The 14,192-nt window shown below is 39.8% G+C and overlaps 1 protein-coding gene across 2 annotated transcripts in view; it reads left to right on the forward strand.

The window, feature by feature from the left end:
• The window catches only part of KIN (Kin17 DNA and RNA binding protein), a 47,910-nt gene that overhangs the window by 17,693 nt on the left and 16,025 nt on the right, over positions 1 to 14,192 (forward strand). For both annotated transcript variants that reach the window (XM_082618473.1, XM_082618472.1), the window contains exons 8-11: positions 5,782 to 5,911; positions 8,075 to 8,125; positions 13,099 to 13,167; positions 13,975 to 14,074. In XM_082618473.1, coding sequence (XP_082474599.1) covers positions 5,782 to 5,911; positions 8,075 to 8,125; positions 13,099 to 13,167; positions 13,975 to 14,074 — 350 coding nt within the window. The remainder of the gene's footprint in view (positions 1 to 5,781; positions 5,912 to 8,074; positions 8,126 to 13,098; positions 13,168 to 13,974; positions 14,075 to 14,192) is intronic.

A 14,192-nucleotide genomic window follows, 5' to 3' on the forward strand; every position in this document is an offset into this window, starting at 1 on the left:
GTTTGTTTTTGTAGGTATTTTCCTTCTCTTGTGTTTCCTGCCTAAAGAAGTTCCTTTAACATTTGTTGTAAAGCTGGTTTGTTGGTGCTGAATTCTCTTAGCTTTTGCTTGTCTGTAAAGGTTTTAATTTCTGTGTCAAATGTAAATGAGATCCTTGCTGGGTAGAGTAATCTTGGTTGTAGGTTTTTCCCTTTCATCACTTCAAATATGTCCTGCCACTCCCTTCTGGCTTGCAGAGTTTCTGCTGAAAAATTAGCTGTTAACCTTATGGGGATTCCCTTGTATGTTATTTGTTGCTTTTCACTTGCTGCTTTTAATATTTGTTCTTTGCATTTAATTTTTGATAGTTTGATTAATATGTGTCTTGGCATGTTTCTCCTTGGACTTATCCTGTGTGGGACTCTGCACTTTCTGGACTTAACTGACTATTTCCTTTCCCATATTACGGAAGTTTTCAACTATAATCTCTTCATATATTTTCTCAGTCCCTTTCTTTTTCTCTTCTTCTTCTGGGACCCGTATAATTCGAATGTTGGTGTGTTTAATATTGTCCCAGAGGTCTCTGAGACTGTCCTCAATTCTTTTCATTTTTTTTTCTTTTTTCTGCTCTGCAGTAGTTATTTCCACTATTTTATCTCCCAGGTCACTTATCTGTTCTTCTGCCTCAGTTATTCTGCTATTGATTCCTTCTAGAGAATTTTTAATTTCCTTTATTGTGTTGTTCATCATTGTTTGTTTGCTCTTTAGTTCTTCTAGTTCCTTGTTAAACATTTGTTGCATTTTCTCCATTCTATTTCCAACATTTTGGATCATCTTTACTATCATTACTCCCAATTCTTTTCAGGTAGACTGCCTATTTCCTCTTCATACTTTGCTCCTTCATCTGCTGCATATTTCTCTGTCTTCTCATTTTGCTAAAATTACTGTGTTTGGGGATCTCCTTTTCACAGGCTGCAGATTAGTAGTTCCCATTGTTTTTGGTGTCTGCCCTCAGTGGGTAAGGTTGGCTCAGTGGCTTGTGTAGGCTTCCTGGTGGAGGCGACTAGTGCTTGTGTACTGGTGGATGAGGCTGGATCTTGTCTTTTGGTGGGCAGGACTGTATCCGGTGGTGTGTTTTGAGGTGTCTGTGAACTTGTTATGATTTTAGGCAGCCTCTCTGCTAATTGGTGGGGTTGTGTTCCTGTGTTTCTAGTTGTTTGGCATGGCGTGTCCAGCACTGGAGCTTCCTGGTCGTTGAGTTGAGCTGGGTCTTAGCGTTGAGACAGAGATCTCTGGGAGAGCTCTCGCCTATAGAGATTACATGGGGCCAGGATATCTCTGGTGGACCAAAGTCCTGCACTTGGCTCTCCTACCTCAGAGGCTCAGGCCTGACACCCAACCAGAGCACCAAGACCCTGTCAGCCACACACTGTCTTTGGTTTTCCGTCTCCAGGCACAGCCTGGCCTCCACACACCTCCGTGTCTCCAGGAAGGCTTGGCACTGGGCCCGGTCTGACAGGTAACTGATGAAGATTCCAGCTGTGTTCATACACATGAATAACACTGCCTGGGCCACAACTCATCAGCTCAGTAACTCCACATCGGTGTGGCTTCCCTGTCTCTTTTTTTTTTTTTTTCTCTCTGTACGTGGGCCTCTCACTGTTGTGGCGTCTCCCGTTGTGGAGCACAGGCTCCGGACGCGCAGGCTCAGCGGCCATGGCTCACGGCCCCAGCCGCCCCGCAGCATGTGGGATCTTCCTGGACTGGGGCACGAACCCGTGTCCCCTGCATCGGCAGGCGGACTCTCAACCACTGCACCACCAGGGAAGCCCTTCCCTGTCTCTTAATTGCACACATGCCCACTCCAGTTACTGAAAACAGAATCCTAGGGCTCTTCTAGAAGTCTTCCGTTCCATTTCCAGTCTGTTACTGTTCATTTCCTGCCTTGATTTTAACCTCATTTGACCCTGTCTCAATCTCTCACCTTTCTACTAGAATCTTTTTTTGGACTGGAGGGGCATTATTGGTACAGCAGCTGGTGTAAGATTAAATATCATACAAAGCAAAGCTGGAAACAAATTGACTATTTTCTTTTTTTTTTTTCGGTACATGGGCCTCTCACTGTTGTGGCCTCTCCTGTTGCAGAGCACAGGCTCCGGACGCGCAGGCTCAGTGGCCATGGCTCACAGGCCTAGCTGCTCCACGGCATGTGGGATCTTCCTGGACTGGGGCACAAAGCCGTGTCCCCTGCATCGGCAGGCAGACTCTCAACACTGCGCCACCAGGGAAGCTCTCAGTTTTTATCATTTGTATAATTTTTGTTTTTCTAGAATATTCTTTTCAACTAGATATTCAAACTTATTATCCGTTTTATTAATCTTCTAGAATACTATCCTTCATCATGTCTCATCAACATTCTTTATATTTTTCATTTATTCTTTTTAGCTCTAAGAGATTCTTTTTTTTAATTAATTAATTTTTGGCTGTGTTGGATCTTCGTTGCTGCGCGTGGGGGCTACTCTTCGTTGTGGTGCGTGGGCTTCTTATTGTGGTGGCTTCTCTTGTTGTGGAGCATGGGTTCTAGGTGCGCAGGCTTCCGTAGTTGTGGCACGCTGACTCAGTAGTTGTGGTGCATGGGCTCAGTTGCTCCGCGGCACGTGGGATCTTCCCGGACCAGGGATTGAACCCGTGTTCCCTTTGTTGGCAGGCAGATTCTTAACCAGTCTGCCACCAGGGAAGTCCCTCTTAGAGATTCTTGATATCACAAGCAGAAAGGACCTTTCTGAACGTCAAATCTTACCATGTCTTTCTCTTGTTAAAGGGTTTCGGCAATATCGTCTATATGATAACCTCTAGTTATGTTTACAGGTGTACCACCTGCCATCTGCACCGCAGCTCCGCTAAGCCAATTGTCTCCTAAGCACTCTGTGGTCTCACCGTCGTTTGCATCTACTGCTCTCTCTTTCCCTGGAATGCCCTCCATATCTGTTCTCCCACTACATCATGAGATCCTGATGGGCTATTCTGTTCATCTTTTTATTCCCGATGATTCTCACATTTTAATCATTTAGTAATGCTGAATATATTTTCGAAATAGAAAACTTTATTTTTCCTATTCAGTTTAGTTTTCTTGTATGGTAAAATATACATAACATAAAATGGTCCATTTTTAAGTATACAATTCAGTGGCATTAAGTAGATTCACATTGTTGTGAAACCATCGCCGGTATCCATCTCCAAATCTTTTCATCATCCAAAACTGAAACTCTGAACCCACTAAAAAATAACTCCCCACTACACTTCCCCTTAGCCCCTGGTTACCTCTGTTCTACTCTTCTGTCTTTATGAATTTGACTACCTCATTTGAGTGGAATCATACAGTGTTTGTCCTTTTGTGTCTGGCTTCTTTCACTTAACATAAGCTCTTCGGGGTTTTTTCATGTTGTGGCATGGATCAGAATTTCGTTCCTTTTTAATCTGAATAATAATACCCCACTGTATATATAGACCACAGTTTGTTTATCCATTTATCTGTCAGTGAACATTTGAGTTGTTTTTACCTTTGGGCTCTGTGATTAATGCTCTTCCAAAGATCGGTGTACATATATCTGTTCAAGTCCCTGCTTTCAATTCCTTTGGATATTTACCTGGAAGTGGAATTGCTGGATTGTATGGTAATTCTGTGTTTAACTTTTAAAAGGTTTTCCACAGCAGCTGCAGTATTTCACATTCCCACCAGCAGTTACACAAGGGTTCCAGTTTCTCCACATCCTTGCCAGTGCTTGTTATTTTTTGTATTTTTTTATAATAGCGATCCTAATGAGTATGGGTAGTATTTTATTGTGGTTTTGATTTGCAGTTTCCGAATGATTCGTGATGTTAAGCATCTTTTCATGTGCTTTCTGGCCATTTATAGATCTTTGGAGAATTGTCTATTGCCCATTTTTAAATTGGGTTAAATTTCCAAGCTGAAACAAATACCAAAATGTTGAATAATTTATCGATGTGTTTGACGACTCACTGTTGATAAAATTTGAGGAATCACGGAGAATGTGAGAAGACGCAGAAAGCAGAAAAATAAGCAAATGTTTTTTCTAAAAGTGGAGAAAAATCTTCAGGACACAATAGTAGCTAGCTTTTCCTAGTGATTATAGTAGGAAATAGGTGGTTTGTGAACATGTAAGGAAGAAGTAATTACTAGACCCCAAAACAGCCACGTAATCCTAACTGCCCTTCTGCTGGGATTATTAGTGCCTATTTCTATAGACATATTGTAGTTGTTTATCATCTGGAATTATTGCTAAATTCAGTGGATTCCTAGCTCAAAGTACATTTAACTCTAAAGAATATTTATTTTGAGTAGCCCATTGAAGAGTTTATCTTTATTTGGACTTAATCTGTTCACAACCGATGTATATTATTTACAGTTGTCACAAACCTTAGAACTTAAACATATGTCAGAGGATTGAACTATGGGACAAGACCTAGTAAGTGAAATGTTACAAGGGTAAATTTACAGCCTTCCAGTTGGATAAAGAGAGAATGGCTTCCATGAGGACAGGGTGGGGGAGTCCTGACCTGCGGCCTCCCCATGTAAGAAGCAGGGATTTCAGTCGACTGCAGGCTCCACTGGAAGTCCTTACAGTCATCCGGCTGCTAATAAAGCTAATGCTGCCTTTAAATGCCTGAAGGAAAAGGTCCAAATAGTGGAAAATATTAACTCTACTGCATTTTCTATTAATCACACTTTTTTTCTTGTTTCCATGGTAGCTTTGTGCAAATATGTGTTCTTTGTATTTTACAAGTATGACAAATTAAGTAATTAGACTGATAATATTCAGTGAGTCAGCAAATATTAATGGAGCATCTATTTTATCTGAGTCACAAGATAGTTACTGCTACTTTACAGGGGGGAAAAATATATATATATATGTGGATATATATATTCTCTCCCCTCCTGTGAGAGAGGAGTCATATATACAAATGATTATATACCAGGTGGAGTGGGATGCCTGCCCCAAAGTGCTATGGCGGTTCAAAAACAACAAATTCCAAGAAGCCTCATGAAGAATGGATCTTAAAGAAGTTCAACAAATGGAGATAAATGGAGAGACTATTTTAGGTATAAAAGAGGCATTTGCAGATTTGCAGAAGTTTGAAGCACAGGGCATGGCTCAGTCAATAGCAAATTGTTCAGAAGGACAAGTATACGTAATAAATCAGGGATGGCATTGTGGGGCCTGTGGTGACAATTTTATGATGGCACTCAGAAACTTAGAATGTACACTGACGACGTTAGGCAATTGGGAACAATAAAAAAATTTTTAATTGGATGTTGATACCTTTGCTTTAAAGAAATAGAACTGGTAACAATGTGCTGGACTTCTACCAGCTGTTTTACAAACATCTCAACTTAATCCTGACGGTTGAGCTAGAGTTGGGTCACATTATTCTCCCCGTTTATATGTGAGGAAATGAGGCTTAGAAAAGTTAATTGCTCAAGGTCCCAGCAAAAGTAGGATCAAACAAACCCTGGTGGCCCCAACCCTGAAGCCAATGCTGTCATCCGTCACTCAGCCACACTGATAGAGTGGCACTAACTGAAGGTGGGGGGACAGGAAGGGTTCCATGTTCTCATGGTGCTTCCGGTCCTGTGAGTGATGGACACGCCCTTCGTAGTTCTGACTAATCTGTTGGAAACTAACCATATAACAGATTTCTTCTGTGTTGTTCCTTTTGCACATTATAAAGCCTACGTCTTTGCACAGTTTTTGTTAACAGCACGGTTCCTCTTCCCATCAGTTCTTTGGGACCAAGTGCTCTGAAGACAGTAGGGAACGCAGCATCGGTGAAACGGAAGGAATCTTCCCAGAGCTCAGCTCAGTCAAAAGAAAAGAAGAAGAAGAAATCTGCACTCGATGAAATCATGGAGGTACGCTTTATGAAGTGCTTGTCAACTCTAGCTGTTAGGGGGATGATGTGATTCCAACCAAGGAAAGTTAAATAGTTTCACCAATTATGAGATTAATATAAAGTGAGAAAAATGTGCTCATACCAGGTTAGGAAAAAAGAGCCTAGATGTAGTTCCATCTGAATGGAGCTGGAACCTCCTTAGATAGGTTTATTTTCTTGCCTCAAGTGCTGTCTTCAAAACACTCCATGAAATTATGGTCAGTAGAGTTAGTTTAGGAGAACCTCAGTGGTAATTGAAGCCAGAAATGAAAGCTCTGCTCACCTTTGGTGGCTTCATGAAATTGGCATCCTCCATGGATGCCCCCACCAACCTGGGCTCTCCTGTTGCCTCTGACTTCCACTTACCACCTCCTGGCCGGGAGAGAAAGCTCTGACATTTTTTTTTTTTTTTCTTTTGCGGTACACGGGCCTCTCACTGTTGTGGCCTCTCCTGCTGCGGAGCACAGGCTCCGGACGCGCAGGCTCAGCGGCCATGGCTCACGGGCCCAGCCACTCCGCGGCATGTGGGATCTTCCCAGACTGGGGCACGAACCCGTGTCCGCTGCATCGTCAGGATGACTCTCAACCACTGCGCCACCAGGGAAGCCCTCTGACATATTTTTAATTTTATTTAACCTGATGGCCAAGTTTATATGATGAATCAGTGAAAACCTATGATTATCTGGATCTAGGGCTATACTTTTGCTCTAAATTTACCTGAAATTCTAGAGCTGTTCTGCAGAAGGTTCTTAATATATTCCTAAATATTCCTTTCTCCCTTCCAACACATCACTTTCCCTTATCAATAAATTTATGAAATAAGTAGAAAAGGCGAAGAGAAAGAATAATTGGATACAAGAAGCTAAGGTTTTTCCCTGTAACATCATTTCCTCTGGTCTCCTCATCCCTTTTCTTCATTTGTGAAGGGATGGGGGTAACTGTTTGGTCTTCCCTGTTACTGAGTCCTCACACAATGCAGGACAGTTAGAAAAGCTTAAAGTATAACATAACGTGTGTACGCTGTGAGATGTAGTCATTCCATCATTCAGCAGATACTGAGATGCTGTTATGTGCTGGGCATCATGTGAGGTCCTGCATGTGTAGGGTAGGGAGAAAAATACAGTCCCTGCATGTCATGGAGCTTTCACCCTAGTGAAGGAGGCATTCCACGACCAAGTGAACCAGTGGATAAGTAATTACAAAATGCTATGTGCTGAGGAGGTCTGAGGGCAGGGAGTGGGGAGATAGCTTGTTCCCCCGCTAGGGCAGGGGAGATCTCTAGTTCAGCATCCAAAGGGAAGATCCAGGTGTCTAGAGCATGGTAAGCACAAGAGTGGTGGCATTTGAGGTTGGAGAGAGAAATGGGCAACACCACAGAGGTCTTATAAGCCATTTTGAATTTAATTCAAAGTAAAATGGAAAGCCAGACCTACCTGCTTAGAATATAACCATGCCAAGTTTAGAATATTTTTTGTTCATATTGGAAAGTTGGAGGAATTAAGATGAGGTTTTGAATCAACCAAAGAGCGACATTGTTCAGTCCCTTTGAAAGTAGGTACTTAGGGTTAACTGAGCAGTTGAGAAAGAAAAAGGTGTGAGATACAGCCAGGTTGGCTGGTCAGCACGTTCTCCTTTTGGTCACCCTTTCATTTACTTCTCTCCTGGTTGTGTTTTTCTTCCCCTCCATTCACAGGCTTTATTATCCTTATCAAATAGGGAAGCTCCTCTTTGCCATCAAACTGTATGCCCAACTATGCTGTGCTGAATTGGTCTGTAAGAGTTATGTTTTTACTCCCTGAAAACATCGCCTGTTTTCCAGCTCATGACAGTCCAGAGGAGGAAGCAGGGATAGGGCAGAGTAATGCTGGCAGGTGGCGTTGCAGTATTGACTCAATAGAGGTTGTTTGCGTTTATCTTCTTGGTCAGTTGACTTGCCTATCACTTATTTTCTTAAATCCAAGTTGCTTTTTTTTTCAATCAAAAACTAATTGCAAAAAAAGATTTGTGTTTATCAGAGCTTGCAAATTATATCGATCTTCTGTGAAGTGTGTTTTATGGTGTTCTTTTGCTAAATGGAATGTTATTTGAAATAAATTGAGGATTTTAAAGAGGTAATTTTATGAATGTCTCATGCGTCCTCCAGATTGAAGAGGAGAAGAAAAGAGCTGCCCGAACAGATTACTGGCTCCAGCCTGTACGTATCCCGCTGGGGCTTCTTACTTCTAAATGTGCTTTTAAGCGAATGATTTAAATAGCATTTGGTATAAATGGCTAAATTTCTTAAATATCTGTAAATTCTATAGATAGATTTATAACTATAATGACTTGTCTTTGCATCTACTCTGTAAGTATTGGTTGTATTGTTATTAGGGGGTTACTTCATGTTCACGGGCCAGTAATGTTTCTTGAGTTTAATGCCAAATTTGTGTATGGACACCTTGAATTTAAGCCTGGAATTATTTTCAATTTTTGCTATAAGAATACCCAGTTAGGTACTTTGTTGTAAAAGCAGCTTTTTTTGTGTGTTCTTTAACATCTTTATTGGCATGTAATTGCTTTACAATGGTGTGTTAGTTTCTGCTTTATAACAAAGTGAATCAGCTATACATATACATATATCCCCATATCTCTTCCCTCTTGCATCTCCCTCCTTCCCTCCCACCCTCCCTATCCCACCCCTTTAGGTGGTCACAAAGCACTGAGCTGATCTCCCTGTGCTATGCGGCTGCTTCCCACTAGCTATCGGTTTTACATTTGGTAGTGTATATACGTCCATGCCACTCTCTCACTTTGTCCCAGCTTACCCTTCCCCCTCCCCATGTCCCCAAGTCCATTCTCTAGTAGGTCTGCATCTTTATTCCCATCCTGCCCCTAGGTTCTTCATAACCATTTTTTTTTAGATTCCATATATATGTGTTAGCATACAGTATTTATTTTTCTCTTTCTGACTTACCTCACTCTGTATGACAGACTCTAGGTCCATCCACCTCACTACAAATAACTCAATTTCGTTTCTTTTTATGGCTGAGTAATATTCCATTGTATATACATGCCACATCTTCTTTATCCATTCATCTGTCGATGGATACTTAGGTTGCTTCCATGTCCTGGCTATTGTAAATAGAGCTGCAACGAACATTGTGGTACATGACTCTTTCTGAATTATGGTTTTCTCAGGGTATATGCCCAGTAGTGGGATTGCTGGGTCATATGATAGTTCTGTTTTTAGTTTTTTAAGGAACCTCCATACTGTTCTCCATAGTGGCTGTATCAATTTACATTCCCACCAACAGTGCAAGAGGGTTCCCTTTTCTAAAAACAGGTTTTAATTATATAAGTTCAAGGAAAGATTTGTTTCTTATTGCTTTTTTATTATTGCTTCTTCTGTCTTTTTTCATTTCTTTCTTAATCTAATTTACTGAAGTCTTAAAAAAATTTTTTTATTGAAGGAAAGATTCTTTAAATTCTGTAGTGCTTTCTAGTTTTCAGAAGTTTCACACACATGATTTCATGTAAGCCTGTAATAACTTTTTTTTCCCCTCATCCCTTTATTGCCCCTCTCCACTTCCCTCTCCCCACTGGTAACCACTAGTTTGTTCTCTATGTCTGTGAGTCTGCTTCTTTTTTGTTTTATTCACTAGTTTGTTGTATATTTTAGATTCCACATATAAATGATGTCATAGTTTTTATCTTCCTCTGACTTATTTCACTTTATTTCTTGTTCTTTTAAGATAACAATTGCATAATAATTTTTAAACATTTCAGTACTTTAAATATTTTTTATTTATTACTGCTCGGTTTTGAACTTACTGGAATATGAAGTTTTCATAAAACCTCCAGGGTATCTTAGTTATCCTTAAGGAAGCTGGCTTCATCAATAACATGAGAGTGAAAAGTAATTATTTGGGTAATTTCTGATTTGAAAATTTCTGATTTGTTATTATTATTAATAATGATCTTGAAAATCAAAAAGCATAAAGTTCTAAGTTAAATCTTCATAGTTATTCCCTCACTAGCTTAAAAATAATTTTGTTTATGTCCTTATACAATGGGAGACATTTGCCTGGTGATCACATGAAAGATCATGAAATAAGTTATGAAAATCCTTGCTGTATTAAATAGAAAATAAGTACTTCATAAACCAGACAAAGGCAAATATCATATGATATCGCTTATATGTGGAATCTAAAAAAAAAAAAAAAGATACAAATGAGCTTCTTTACAAAACAGAAATAGACCCACTGACATGGAAAACAAACTTATGGTTACCAAAGGGAAAAGGCAGTGTGTAGGGAGGGGATAAATTAGGAGTTTGGGATTATCAGTTACACACTATTATGTATGAAACAGATAACCAACAAGGACCTACTGTATAGCACAGGGAACTATACTCAATTTTTTTTTTTTTTTTTTTTTGCTGTACACAGGCCTCTCACTGTTGTGGCCTCTCCCATTGCGGAGCACAGGCTCCGGACGCGCAGGCTCAGCGGCCATGGCTCACGGGCCCAGCCGCTCCGCGGAATGTGGGATCTTCCCAGACCGGGGCACGAACCCGTGTCCCCTGCATTGGCAGGCGGACTCTCAACCACTGCGCCACCAGGGAAGCCCCAATACTCAATATTTTTTAATAACCTATAAGGGAAAAGAATCTGGAAAAGAATAGATAAACATATACATATAACTGAATCACTGTGGTGTATACCTGAAACTAACACAACATTGTAAATCAACTATAATTCAATTAAAAAAAAAAGAAAAACTTTTTTAAAAAAGTACTTCATATGAATTATTTCAGTTAATTCTCATATCAGCCCTACAAGGTAATTACTGTTATTATTCCCTTTTTATAGGTGAGAAAACTGAGGTATAGATTATTTGAGTAATTCCCCCAAGGTCATTTAGGAAGTGGTGAGCTCGGATTTCCCTGGCAGTCAGATTCACTAGGTTGTACTCTGCCCTGATAAACAGTACTTCCTGGGATGCATTAGTCTCCCTGACTTCCATCTCTGAGTAGAAGTCTGGGTCAAGATTAGAAAAGTAAGGACCTAGAGAGAGGCAACCATCTATGAATTATTTTGTTTGCTTTCCCTGTCGGAGTAGCTAGCATTTGATATTAATAGTTTCATATATTGTTTATGAAAGTATAATCAAGAATTTTGCTTAGAGCAGTAGTTCTTAACCAGAGCACAATTCAAAAAAATTTAGACCATTTCTTTCCAAGATATATATGCGTCAATACTACCACTATCCAGTCTCCTGGGGTGAAATGGCTATTTTCACTGACCGCCTAGGTGATTCTCATGTTTAGGATCACCTTTGTTCAGAACCATTGGTTTAAAGGAAAAAGAAAACAAACCAAAAGCAAAAAACAAAAAAACAAAAAAAAGCAAAGCATTTTTAGTTAGTCCAAAAGTTCTCTTCCCATTGACAATACTTTTTTTTTTTAAGATTTTTTTTTTTAATGTGGACCATTTTTAAAGTCTTTATGGAACTCCTTACAATATTGCTTCTGTTTTACGCCCTGGTTTTTTGGCCACAAGGCATGTGGGATCTTACCTCCCCAACCAGGAATTGAACCCACACCCCCTGCATTGGAAGGTGAAGTCTTTAACCACTGGACCGCCAGGGAAGTTCCTGCATTGACAATACTTTTAATAAAATTTTATTTTCAGTTTGATAATCTTCTGGTGTAGTAAATTATTCAGATTTTCTTCCTAGCTCCTCTTGGAGAGTGTTACATTAAAAGTGAAGATCAGCCAACAGGGATCCAATGACTCAGTGTTTGTCTCATTTTGAAATGGGCAGTATGTGTGTTAAAATAACCAGCAGCCCACAGAGATGGATTGGAGAGCTTTAGTATTTAAACTGAGAAAAGAAAGTTTTGACAGATGTGCTATGAGCAAGTGTCAATAGTACAATGAAGTAATGAATTATGTTTAAATTATAAGTGTGTGTACCCATGAGGGCCTTTGAGAAATTTAGCCCAGAAATCAGAGAAGCTGTTGGTATTATATGGCTTCACTGAGAAAGTCTTAATAGAATACTGGCTTAAGAATAAGAACATTCAAGCCTTCTCTTAAACATATTTTTCTGCTGTTAAATATTCTCCCCCAAAGTCCTTACTAGGTTGTTTTTTTTTTTTTTTTTTTTTTTTGCGGTATGCGGGCCTCTCACTGTTGTGGCCTCTCCCGTTGCGGAGCACAGGCTCAGGACGCAGAGGCTCAGCGGTCATGGCTCACGGGCCCAGCCGCTCCGTGGCATGTGGGATTTTCCCGGACCGGGGCACGAACCCGTGTCCCCTGCATCGGCAGGTGGACTCTCAACCACTGTGCCACCAGGGAAGCCCCTTACTAGATTTTTGTTAATGTAATGTTTAGACTGGTTTATTGAAGTACTTGTGACCATCTAGTACTTCTGCTGTGTCCACTCTGAAGTAGCAAATACAGAATTGCTTTAGTGAATCTGGGATTAAGTCACGTGATTTAATTTTCATCGTCAGCCATTAGCTAATTGAAATCAGGAAAACAATGGTAAAGAAGCAAACTCAGAATGCATTAATATGAAATAAACTCAGACTTCTCTCCTGTTGAGAACTAGATGCTCAGAAGAGCGATGCTTTTAGCTGGAGCTAGTCTGGAGGAGTCCAGTCTTATCAAAAATCCAGAGCAACATCATGAGAAAAGAGCATTGTGGAAAGTGTTGTGCTTTAGCTCAAAGCCTCCGTTTCTTGCAGTTCCCAGTGAGACTCTTGCTCTCTGAGTTTTTGTCAGCGGTGAACATCAACATATAACATCCTTGGCATTTTTTCTTCCTTGAATGGAGAGAAAGAAAGAAGCTCTCTATGAAAGACCTGGATTAATAGAGTTGAGATTGGTGGATGAAAGTCTTAGATTTCAGGAAACCTTCACTATGGAAATCAGCCATGAGATATGTGGTTTTTCCTCTTGGTAACCAACTGTGTTGAATAAAAAGAGACAGAAGGAATGAAAGATTACTAAGGAAATGTTCTGCCATCGTTGAGAAGACTTCCAACTCCAAAATGTCTTATTTGGCAAAGCAGTTAACATTTTACTATGATTTTTGGTGAAAATGTTTAAAATGAAGGATCAAAAGAGGAAAGATAATTTATATCATTCCTTCCATCGTTATTTTTTTCTTATTTTCCAGGAAATTGTAGTGAAAATTATAACCAAAAAACTTGGAGAGAAATATCATAAGAAAAAGGGGATTGTTAAGGTAAGAACATGAAGTTATGATGGAATTTGGGGAAGGAGCTGGTGTGTGGCTGAGTAAAGCCACTTTCATATTCCTTAAAAATCAAGTCCTAGTAACAGAAGCAGTGTGTCTAAGGTTCTTGATGGTTCCATGAAAGGAAGGCTGACTTCCCAATGGTTGGAGAAATATTTCATTTCCAACCATAGTTTATACTTAACTTTGGTCGGCTTTCTTACTAGAGCAAATGGGATGTATGAAATCCCATCGGCACCTCTTAAAAAAATTCAGTGAGCACACCTTGCTAGTAAGTAAGGTACATTCCCTTTGTTAATGACGGGCAATGTAATAGTGTCCCAGAGTTCCAAGGAGGACTTCCTTGTGGTTTGCCTGAGAGACTTATCTTTTGATTGCTCTAGGATTTTAAAATTTAAAAATCAATGCTCCAGTCTTTTTCTTTCTTTTGCTTTTCCTGAGTATAGTTTCATGCTAGCACCCAGCCTTGTGCATGCATAAGTTGCCCTCCTACTGTACTTGAAATGACACAGAATTATCCCTCTCATTGTATTTCTTAAAGTCTTATTCTAAGATCACCAGCCTTTCCCTCCAGATGAAAACCTTAACTAAACTTTGAATTGAATTCTTTAAGAACCATAGCCTGAGGTCATATATGGCATCTAGAAAATAAACTCCATTGATACAAGGAGTTACTCTTAAAACAAGTTACTCTTACCTTTTGGTTAGAATTTCATTGTTTACATTTATTTCTGTCCTTTGGACTTTGTGTTCACATCTCTCTTCTGTTATAAAAGTGTTGGTTTTACATGGCAGGAAGTAATTGACAATTACACAGCTGTCGTGAAGATGATTGATTCTGGAGACAAGCTGAAACTTGACCAGACTCATTTAGAAACAGTAATTCCAGCACCAGGTAAATCTTTTTGCAGATCATTTAATATACCATCGAAATAAGTGATTCCATTCTTTAAAACCTTAGTTTCTGACGTTACTTGATAGTTCTGGGTATGAGTTTCCTTTTTAGAAACATA

This window comes from Mesoplodon mirus (assembly GCF_964341445.2).
Source record: "Mesoplodon mirus genome assembly, chromosome: 4".
NCBI classification, from domain to species: domain Eukaryota; kingdom Metazoa; phylum Chordata; class Mammalia; order Artiodactyla; family Ziphiidae; genus Mesoplodon; species Mesoplodon mirus.